The sequence below is a fragment of the Sminthopsis crassicaudata genome, chromosome 3, assembly GCF_048593235.1.
Source record: "Sminthopsis crassicaudata isolate SCR6 chromosome 3, ASM4859323v1, whole genome shotgun sequence".
Lineage (NCBI taxonomy): Eukaryota > Metazoa > Chordata > Mammalia > Dasyuromorphia > Dasyuridae > Sminthopsis > Sminthopsis crassicaudata.
In genome coordinates this window covers 75,203,532-75,215,539 of record NC_133619.1, presented here as the reverse complement: position 1 = coordinate 75,215,539, position 12,008 = coordinate 75,203,532, and the positions used below count along the sequence as shown (strand labels likewise).

At 35.5% G+C, this 12,008-nt stretch overlaps 1 protein-coding gene across 3 annotated transcripts in view; it reads right to left on the bottom strand.

The window, feature by feature from the left end:
• The window catches only part of PLEKHM3 (pleckstrin homology domain containing M3), a 179,002-nt gene that overhangs the window by 144,253 nt on the left and 22,741 nt on the right, over positions 1–12,008 (bottom strand). For all 3 annotated transcript variants that reach the window (XM_074298892.1, XM_074298891.1, XM_074298893.1), the window contains exon 3: positions 6,943–7,872. In XM_074298892.1, coding sequence (XP_074154993.1) covers positions 6,943–7,872 — 930 coding nt within the window. The remainder of the gene's footprint in view (positions 1–6,942; positions 7,873–12,008) is intronic.

The window sequence follows — 12,008 nt, the reverse complement described above, 5'->3', positions numbered from 1 at the left end:
GTGGTTACAAATAAGATTCCCTTAGTGGACATTAGAATATATATATTTTAAACTTTTTATAACTTAATATAAAATGCCTGTAGTTATGTTCTGGCTCTGTTCTTGGAAGCCTACAATATTTTACCTGAACTCATTTGAACACATATTCAGAAAATCAGTTCCTCTTTCTCTCAAAAGTTGACTTCTAGTAGCATTTGCCCCGAGGCCAATAAATAACAATGACTAACATGGAAACATTACTTCCTTCATATTTAAGGAATAGTACCTTTCCCATCCAAACTCCAATAATACAAATAACAAAGCTTTGCCCCCCCCCAAAAAAAGCCTCTACTTATCACATGGGTTAACCATGTAATATTAGAAATGCCGGCTGTTTGCTTAGTATATTATTTTTTTGTTAGCAACTTGAAATTATTTCTTTCCCCAGCTGTAACTTTCAGTCTATTAAATTAGAGGTTTAAGCTATGGCTGTGCTGGGTGAACATAAAAGGATGATCCATTAATTATATATCTCATCTTAATGAAACTTTGAGTATCTTTCAAGATACAGTCACTGTGACATTCAGCTAGACTTTACCCTTATATGGTTAAAATGATCTGGAAGTAAGGATCAGACAAAAATCTGAATTCACAGTCTTTTTGATAGCAGTGTGGAATGTCAGAGCAAATACTGAAAGGAAGAAGACAGTACAAGGAAATATAGGAGAAACTTCTTTTATGCAAAGTCAGTGCAGACATCCGTTCCCACAAATGGAAAACTTGTTTTTGAACTCTCCTTCTGACCCTCCCGCACCAACAATCTGCACTCCACCCCCATACTCCCATTCCTCTTAAGGACTGTAGCTCACACAGTGGCTCTGTCTTACACAGACCTGGGGGATGGGGTAGTTAGCCCCCAAGATAAACTTGTCAAAAGCTATGCACCACAATCCTAATTCCTCTCTACCTGTTTGTGAATGTCAGCTGGGAACAGCCCCTGAAAAGCTTTGGAAAAAAAGGAAAAGGGGAGAGGGAGAAAAGGGGAGAGGGAGGACAAAGAAAAACCAGAGAGTGCAATTCAAACAAAAATGAAATAAAACACACACACACTCAGGCACACAAAGAAAGGGAAAAAATGTCCCCACCAGGTCCTCCCAACTTACTTCTTTATCAGAGGTTCATTGTCAATCAATTAGCCAAGACAGCAGGGGTCTGTGGGGTGGGGGGTAGCATGGGAAACAATGGGCAGCCCTGTTGTATTACTATTTAATCACTTTTACTAAATAAATAGAGCAGCCCTGAGGTGCTGTCATGTCAAGGGAATTTAGAACAAAAAAAACTTCATTTTTCATTGGTCATTATTTTTTTTCCTGCAGGACAAGAGAGGGTTATTACTGTAGCCTTAAGTTCCATCTTTGTGTTTCTTGCCTTTGATTCCACTCGGACCCTGCCACTTTCTGGCACTAATTTGTCAGGCTGAACAAAGAAGGGATTTGTACCTCCTGTAAGGTCTCAATTAGGAATGGCTTCTGCTGTATTCTGTGCCATTCAGACGGGACACAATGACGGTAATTACAGGAATTTGCACTAAATGGCAGAAGAATTCACAGCAAAACTTTTCCCCCCTCCGGCTCGTCCCTCCACAAGGCTGGAAGCCCCCCTCTTCCAGAGAGCTCCTCCTAATGCCCGCCGGCATGGGGAGGTTAAACAGCAGCTCGAGGAGTAAACCAGCAGAAACCGCCTAGGGTGAAAAATGAGGCAGGGAAGGGATCTCGGAGGCTCACAGTTTATCCTCCACTCTCCCCGTTCGGAATTTTTATTTTCAACCTAAGTTCTGAAATAGAGGAACAGCACTGCTCACAGTTCAAGTTGACATTAGTTACACATGGGAAGACTTGAAAACACTCTTGCGGGTGTTGTCACAACTTGTTTTTATAAGCAGCTGAATTCTTTTTCGAAAGGTTCTTATACTTATGCTTCTTGATTTTCAGTCAATTCAACAGAACTGTTTTATAACACGATTGCCAACTAAATTCTATGCACATTTCACGTTCTGAAATTCCCAGTGCAGACACATTCCCACATATTCAGACCTGTCTGGATGCTGGGCTGCATCCTCACATCCAGCACCTTGGATATATATGGCAGAGCATTAATAAGGAAGCCCTTGGATAGGATGGTTAATTAGTGGTTTTCATCCTGTTGATTAAGAGGCAGGGAAAGTAAGAACAGAAGGCCAGCCCTGAAGCCTAAGAGATGTGGCTTTAAGGCCTCTTTCTGACAGACTGGATGTCCACTATGGGCAAACAAGTCCCTTCAACTATTAGAGCAAGGCAATCTCAAAGTTACAATCGAACTGAAGGAGCTTACTCCAGGATTTCCAAGTCCAGACAATAACAAAAGACATAACAGTGTCTTGTCTCATCTTATCAAATCAACTAATATTTTAGGGATACCTACTTCCTACCCATGGCTTAAAGTAACATATCACATGATCAAATGAGATGAGCTTGGCTCTTTTCAACAATGAGGTGATTCTGGGCAATTCTAATAGACTTGTGATGGAAAGAAGCATCTACATCCAGAGAGAGAATTATAGAGACTGAATGTGGATCAAAACAATATTTTCACCTTTTTGTTGCTGCTGTTGTTTGCTTTTTTTTCTTTCTCATGTTCCCCCCCTCCTTTTTGGTCTGATTTTTCTTATGCACCATGATGAATATGAAAATATGTTTAGAAGAATTGCATATATTTAACCTATAATAGAATATTTGCTATCTTGGGGAGAGTGGTGGAAGGAGGGAGGGAGAAAAATTTGGAACAAAAGGTTTTGCAAAGGTGATTGCTAAAAACGATCTTTGCATGTATTTGGAAAAAATTATTTAAAAAAAAGTAATATGGCTTAATAAATTTGTTATATGTTACGTGGCCTTACATAGTAATTGTTAGAAAGTCATCTGAAAATCTTAGTTTTATTTTTGAAAACCTGTTTATAAAATTAGTCATGTATAAAATGATACCACTAAAATGCTAATTTTCCTTCAACATCACTTTCATCATGTCATACTTAAGGAATATGTGTATTCTCTGTTCAAAAACCTTCAGTGGCCCATTTAGTACTATTATCAAATCAAAATTCTTTTTCCTGGTTTTCAAGGCCCCTTATCTTTCCTGGCTCTCTCTGTCCCACTTTTTTTTCCCCTTTTAATAACAGAGCATTGTGCCATGAACACAGTCAGCCTCACTTCTGTCTCACATCTCCCTGACATAGCTTCCTCTACCTAAAATCCTGGACCTCTGTCGTTATTAGCTGAATTGACCACTTTCCTCATCTATGAAATGTAGGGGTGGTATGACTTTTCTGAGCTTCAAAATTCCATTATTCTGAATCCTTCCATCCTTTGAATCTGTTATAGTTCTGTCTCCTGCATGAGTCCTTCACTACTCTTTCAACTCTAACTGGAGGCAGCCAGTTATAGGGGAAAGAACAAGTGGACTGGGTCAGAATACCCGACTCGGGTCTCCATCAGTTACTCACTAGCCGTGGGATTCTGAGCAAATTATTTCATTCCTCTGGTTGATTTATTTGTGAAAAAGGTCCCTTCCAGTTCCATAGCTCTAGAAGTCTAATCAAGAAAATGCTCTCATATGCCCTTTCAGCTCCAACATCCTATGAGATATTCTAGTGTGCATTTGATTTTCCTTTTCTCTGAACTCACAGAGCACTGATAGTCAAAAATGTCATGTAGTTTAGCACTTGATTCTACTTGATGCTGTTTGTTGCTTTCATATTCAATTTATCTTCCTATCTTCTAGAGAACAGGGACCACATTTTATACTTCTTTATTTCTTGCAATATGTTGATCAACAAATATTCACTGCTAGTTCTAATTGGCAGATATTTTAAACACACTAAAAAGTTCATTACTTATAGGAAACTAGAGATCTAATGCTTTGATAAAATTTAGAAACATTTGTGATTTCAATATAACTTCTTAATTTATTCGTTTTAAAAATCTTATTCTCTCTGGGTACCCACAGGATAATTTATTATTTAATCAACAAGTTTTACTTGATAACCTTTCAAATGAAAATTGTATAATAATACCCTAACAAATCTATGACCTATACAAATATATACACATTAGGTAGAATTACAATTAAGAATGAGAGGATCAAATAAACTAGTAAAAAGATAAGTATGAAGGAGCAGCTAGGTGGCGCAGTGGATAGAGCACCAGCCCTGAATTCAGGAGAACCCGAGTTCAAATCTGGTCTTAGACACTTAACACTTCCTAGCTATGTGACCCTGGGCAAGTCACTTAACTCCAGCCTCAGGAAAAAAAAAAAAGAAAAAAAAAAGATAAGTATGAAATAACAAATCTACAATCATATAAATATAAGTTATAAGTTAATAAATACAATAAGTTTTCAAAAGCTAGGCCTCAGGAATTTCAGAATGATCACATCCCAGTGTCTGGAAGATGTGTGTAAGATCTAATATAAGATCTAAAGAGGAATACAGAAAATTTACTTCCTTACAGAAAAAAATCTGTAAAACAAGATGATTTGCAATACTTAGTGAACTAAAAAGCCAACATTTATGGCCTAGGGAAGAGGAAATGAATAATACTCTAGGAAAGAGTTACCAGTATAATTTTGCATCCTTTTTACATTTTAAGATTCTCACAATATTTAAGGAAGGGGAGGGGAGCAAAAAGAAATGTCAACATGAAAAAATTATTTTAAATGCTGAAGTATTACAAATTAGTAGTTGGCACTTAAAATATTACAAAAAGTTGTATCCAATTAAAAAACACATATTCCATATGCTAACCATTCTTCTATCAAATTCTTCCATCCTCACATAAACCTGTGTGTGTCATAAAGATAAAAAAAGGTAGCTAAGAAATTACAGCTCAATTAAAACTATATTTTAGAAATAAAATCCCCTGAAAACTATTATTCTGCCATTATGACCTCTAATATACAGATTATCAATAGAGGACATTTAAAAGAAAAATCCTGCCTTGCATTATCACTTCAAAGTTATTTTGCTTTCCTTTTGAGATTGTGCCCCCTACAGGAGACAAGGTATTTCTACAAGTGATAGAAAAGAGAAAAGACTGGAGAGAGAGGATGACAATAGAGAAAAGCTATCGCTACATCATGGGCTCTAAGTGCAACTTCTCAAAGTAAAGGAAGGATTTAAGTAATGCAGAGCCTTGTAGAATGTTTCATACTTAAAGGATTGAGCAGAGTCTGTGCATTGCATTCACCTATTCCTCCACCCTATTCTTCCTGCTCTTACAAAACTGCCTCTTTTTCTGGTATAATAGAGGAAAGATCCGAGGGTACTTAAGAATTTCAAATCAATATCTCTTGAATGCTTTCCTCATTACCATTTGTACTCTTCTTTTAACCCCTGTGATTGACACAATACTATTTAGCAGTTTAATTTCTATTTTTCTGCACTATAGATGCCTGCTGAATATCACTGTCATATTGTGAGCAAAAGAGGACTAATTATATTTAATTTAATAATTAATGTCCTTTTAAGCAAATGCTATCTTTCCCTAAAAAGGGACACATCATCATTATACCACTAAATATATCTTTTTCTACTATATCATTGGTTCAAAAGTTTCATGTGTCAATTGGTCGAAAGTCTTCCTTTATTCTTAACCTGATTTTTATAAATTGTTAATAGGGTTTATACCAAGAAGGATGATTTTAAAACCAATCCTACTTATAAATCATATTTTATTTAAATAATAAAACTTAGGTAATTACTTTAAATTAAGATTTCTCCAAAACAACAAATTTACTTTTGGGAAAAAAAGAAGTAGAATTTTGAAAGATCATAAATTGAATAAAATCCTTGTTTTATATCTTCTTTCTTTTTTTTCCCTGAGGCTGGGGTTAAGTGACTTGCCCAGGGTCACACAGCTAGGAAGTGTTAAGTGTCTGAGAGCAGATTTGAACTCTGGTCCTCCTGACTTCAGGGCTGGTGCTCTATCCACTGCATCACCTAGCTGCCCCTCTTTTATATCTTATAGTAAGAAAATTATTCTAGAAAATGTCAGTTATCCCATTCTTCTCCCTGAAAATGAGATACTGATTCACTGGATGGGTATGAACAATTACATGCTAAATTAATATTTTAATTTTAGTAATCCCTAAACTTTCTTTAAGGGAGAGCCTTTCAGGTTCTCAACTAATGAGATCACTGCCAAAAGACAGTTATTGATTGTAGAAATTGCCAATATTTTTTGACATATCTCTCCCTCTTTCTCTTTTTTTTAAACATTACCTCCACTTCCTAGATGTTTCTATTATTCCATTGCAAAGAGCAATCCCTTATAACAAAGAACTAAAAGTAGGTTTTTTAAAAAATTAGCTCAGTAAAATTAATCGGTTATTGAAAAAATCTGATAACATATGCAGTTTCTCCCACTTCTGCAAAGAAGTGGGGGAGCCTTCTCATGTTTCTTTTTAGCATCAGCCTTTCCTAAGAGAGTTGTGAATCAATGCTGAATATGCAATGACCTAAAGTGGCTGTGATCCTTAGTACAGTCAGAAAGTTTGAATTCTAGTTCTGTTTATGCCTTAGTCAAATTATCTTTGACCCTGAATATCTGATGAAATCTAGGTAATTAATTCATGTCCCTTCTGAGGGCCTTATTTCCTTATTTAGAAAATGAGGGTGAGGTTTGACTAGATGGTTGTTAAGGTCTCTTTCCAGCAAAAGATCTAGAATTCTATTAGATTATAAAATGGTCTACAAAACTATGAGGTTGGATTAATGTTTTTAAATTGCTTTTTGGTTTCTTAAAGAAAAGTAGTTTATCCATGGGAAGTAACTTTGCTTCTGGAATAAACTTGTACAATAAATTTTCATGGTATTCTGAATTTCCTTCAATTACATGTTAGGATGGAAATGAAATATGCTTTGCTTCTTACCTGCACACTTAAAACTTTGAGCAGTGAGACCTCTCTCCAAAGACAATGTTGTGAGAATGCTCAGGAAACTGGTAGTCACAGACTGGCGTTTGCTCTTCCTGAGATCATGGCCACCCATTTGATCCCTAGCTTTGTTCCTAAGAGTGACTTGTAAGTTTTGTCCTAAACTCCTGGCTGCATTGGCAGCTGTTTTCAGTGCTTCCATCCACTCTTGTGCCCTCTGATGAGTCTCAGCCCGCAAACGGAGGACATCTTGTGGAAAGATGACTTGAAAACAGGAGTCACAGTCATCCAGATTGTCCGTCTGAACAGCAAGGCAGACATCAACATTGTAGCTCAGCAGAGGGTCCTCATCTAGTCGGCCAGGCTGAAAAGCCATAAGATAGGCTTTACTCAGCACAAATGTAAAAGCCTTCCAGTTATTCTGGACAGTGAGTCTATAGAGTGTCCCAGACTTGAGGATGTTTTGGTACTGTTTAGAGCTGTCCATAAAAGACGTTGCCTGGAGCAGCCCATTGGACTTCGGCAAGCACTGAGGGAGAAGGAAGTCATCCTGTCTCAGTGCTGGTGAGTTTTCCAGCTCGTCGTGCTGGCCCACATAAGCTGGCATGGCAGCGTGCACCATCTCCCAAAGTTTCTGTCCCCAGTCCAAGGCTTCCCAGGGTGACTCTGCCTTCAGCTGGAGCTGGGTATTATCAGAGAGGACTGTATCCACCATTCTGGTCTCGAGATTGCCCAGGACCGATATACTCTGGAAATGTGAAAGCTGATAAGTGGCATAAAGGTTCTGATTGCCACTGTTGTCGAGACAGTAGAAGTACAGATTATACGGTGAAAGTTCAGCATAACAGCTTTGCCAGTAACTGTCATGATCTTTCCTAATTTCAAGGTAACCCTTCTTCAAAATATTTGGGAATGTTTGTCTATGATCTAGAAGAAATGAAATAAAAAATGGATTAGTTTTGAAAACTCATGTGTATATCAAACAGAGAAGTATACAGAAGGATTTCAAGCTGGCAGTTCATATTTGATGAGATATGAGAAATGGGGAAAGTTTTGTTTTTTAAAAAATTAGAAGAAACTTTAGAGATTATCTAGCCTAACCCATTCTTTTTACATGTGAGCAAACTGAGACTTATTGGGGTAAAGTGATTAATCAAAAGTCACACAGCTACTAAGTGATATTCAACCCAAGGCTGCTGATTCCAAATCTAGTGGACTTCTTACTACATCGTAGTTAGAGAGATGATCCTATTCTAAGCTTTAGTAATGAAAGATGCTAGCCCCTAAGTCTTAGTACAAACATATTCAAATAAAACATGCAATTCTAGAGAACAGTGTTGCTCACCTCTCTGGGGCACAGGTCTTTCATGTACAAAATAACTGTACTAACTATACCTTGGAGATCTTAGTGAGGACCAAGGGATATGGTTTCCCCCCCCCCCCCCGCAAAAAAAAAAGAAAGAAGAGTAAAAAACATCCACGAAACTTCAAAAAATTAACAGAAGAGAACAATGGGAAATACAAAAAATTCAACATAACTTGAATTTTTAATAAATATTTTTAAACCTCAATCTGTATATGATAGGGATTTCTAGTTTCATAAGTAATCTTCCTTTTTGCTCTTCTTTGAATATAGAAATGTTCATTTTGAGAGTTCATCAGAGAATAACAAAAGAATAATAGAAGTGCAATAACTAACATAGTTAAATAACAAAAATATAATAACAAAAAAAGTAAATCTTAAAATAAATGTTTGTTGAGTTAAAATACAAAAATCCCAATTAAACTTATATTCTAGGGAGACTACAAGTGTACATGATATCAAATATTTGTTAATTTGTTGTTTTATTAACTCCCTCCCCCTCCACTCTGGGAAGAGATACCCATGAAATGTAAATGATATAAATAAAAAGGCTTTAAATAAAAATTTTATTTCTTAAAAGCTTAAAAAAATGAGCACATTCTAAGAATTCCAATCCTATGCAGCACAAATTCTATTAGTAAGGTTCAAAAAGAAGAAAAGTTCTAAACAAAAAATTACAGTTCTTAAAAAAGTTGTGGTATATGATTGTGATAGAATACTACCAGGCTATAAGAAATGTTAAGTTCAGTGGTCTTAGATATAAACATGGAAAGACTTATACGAAGAGCAAAATGAACAGAACCAAGAGAATAACGCAAATAAAAACAATATTGCTGTAACAATGACTTTGAGCAAATAAATAACTTTGACTATTATAAATACTAAAACTAAAAAGGACATATGAAGAAAGACTATCTTCATCCAGAGAAAGAACTGATAAAAAATACCTTCCTTCCTTACCTCCATTCTCTATATATTGCTTCTACATGTTCAGTCTTTTTATGTGCTGCCTAAATCATCTCGATACTCCTATTGTAACTCTATTTGTCCAAGCCACAAATGTATAATAATAGAATGTACTTTACTGTCCTTACAAAACTTTGTCATTTGAGCAATTTTCCTTATATTTTATCATTCTACATATCAGCTTGGAATTATTATCTACCTATTTTTGTTTTCTAATGAGTTTCTCAAATTTTAACTTAGTAAAGATACAAATATAATAAATATAACCATTCCTTAAAGAGGACAAAAAATTCCCAAAGTTTATGAAGGAAGAGATAAATAAGGATCTAGATCTTAAAATAGCAAACAATCAAAAGAAATGAAAGTCAAAGAAAAACCAATTTTATTTGCTCTACATCTCCAGCCCTGACATTCATTAGTATTTCTGGGCTAACTCAAAAGCCATTAATTTCTTTGAAACCTACACTAATCTCTTTGTAAGTACATATAATGGAGCAATATTATCCTCTAATCATCTTACTTTTCTGTTAATCCAATAAGGGGAGCAGACTGTCAGAGATACCACAATAATGCCTACCCCTTTCATTTCTATCAAGTATAGATGATAGGTTCAACCTACTTCACAATAACACTCATGACTATACTTCTCACCAACATCCCTCTGAGGTCCTACAAGCTCCCCCCCTTCTTTACAGTGAATAAAATAAAAGCTATCTCTATTAGAAAGGAATTTTCCTCCCATCTCCCTATATCCATTGAGTGCTTTACCACAGCTCTTCTAAATTAAGACTTCTTTAACTGAGGAAAAAATCAGCAGTCAGCTCAATTAACACAAATTTATTATATTCTACATGAATGGATGTTGGCAGTGAGCATATTAATCAAGAAGTCCCATTACTATCCCTCCAATGTACTCCCTTCTTTCATTTCACTGATACAATAAAGGTAAAAGATATTTTTCCAAATAGTGTATCTCAATTTCTGCCCAACAGCATCTCTTTATCTTTGCTGTCTCTTTTGTCTCTTATCTCTAAATGGGGAAATTAAGCTGAGGCAAAAAAAGATAGGGTTAATATAATGCATTATGCACTATGCTTTCTTGGAGAAAAAAAAGTAATTGAAGATATTTTGTGATGTACTTACTTTTCTTTGAAAAGCTTGTTTATATTATGAAATATACATACATGCAATGTGCATGTTTTATATACGTACATATGCTTACATACATACTTATATATGTATCCATACATATATGTGTATATGATTTTAGAGATTCAACCACATGATATTCATTTTTCTTTATATTCAAATTATTTTTATTGATTCTACATTGGTAAATCAGAAGCTAAGTAGTAAAATTTAGAAATTTAATCAGTTTACTGTTTTTCTATTCTTGCCTGAATTGATGATCTTTCAGTTAATGTTCCCTCATATCCTTTAAAAATTAGTGTCATTCAAAAAAAAAATCACATAATCATTATATTTCCCAAATCTTCTTCTTATGTTTAATACTGACTTCTTTAAGACATAAGAAGATCCCGAAAGCCACACTGCTCTTCTGAATTTGGAAGTTAGTGGACATGCTCTGTGATGGCTGAATATACATCTATCATCCAAAGATCAGCTCAACTAAATGTAGGGAAGATAATTGCCAGGTGGTTGGTCACCATGGGGTAGGGGGCTGGCTATCTAACCACAACAGCTTAGGAAGACTGTGTACTTATGGCCAGGGTCACATACCTTGTAAGTGTCTGAGACCACAGTTGAACTCAGATCTTCCTGACCTGGTGGTCCTAGAGTCTGGTGTTCTATCTCCTGTACCATCTAAATATCCCTAATGGTATAAGTGTCCAATAACATTAAAGTCAAACATTTTTTTAAAGATATATATAATCAGTCAATTTGATTATAGATTCTTCAAAAATATTTGTAAAAAAATTTTTTTCTATTTTACCAATAAAGAAAAAATTACAGAAAGGATTATTTTAGTGAGACAATATTTCCTCATTAAAAACTGGCCACTTACCCTTTGACCCAGCCATACTACTACTGGGCTTATACCCCAAGGAACTACTAAAGAAGGGAAAGGGACCTGTATGTGCCAAAATGTTCGTGGCAGCCCTTTTCATAGTGGCTAGAAGCTGGAAGATGATGGATGTCCATCAATTGGAGAATGGTTGGGTAAACTATGGTATATGAATGTTATGGAATATTATTGTTCTATAAGAAATGACCAACAGGAGAAATACAGAGAGGCCTGGAGAGACTTACATCAACTGATGCTGAGTGAAATGAGCAGAACTAAAAGATCATTATACACTTCAACAATGATACTGTACGAGGATGTATGCTCATGGAAGTGGATTTCTTCAACATAGAGAAGAGCTAATCCAATTCCAATTGATTAATGATGGGCAGAATCAGCTACATCCAGAAAAGGAACACTGGGAAATGAGTGTAAACTGTTATTTTTACTTTCTGAATCCAATTCTTCCTGTGCAACAAAAAAATTCGGTTCTACACACATTTATTGTATCTAGAATATACTGTAATATATTTAACATGTACAAGACTGCCTGCCATCTGGGGGAGGGGGTTGGGGGAGGAAGGGAAAAAATCTGAATAGAAGTAAGTGCAAGGGATAATGTTGTAAAAAATTACCCATGCATATGTACTGTCAAAAAAATGTTATAACTATAAAATAAAATAAAAATTAAAAAAAATAATAAAATAA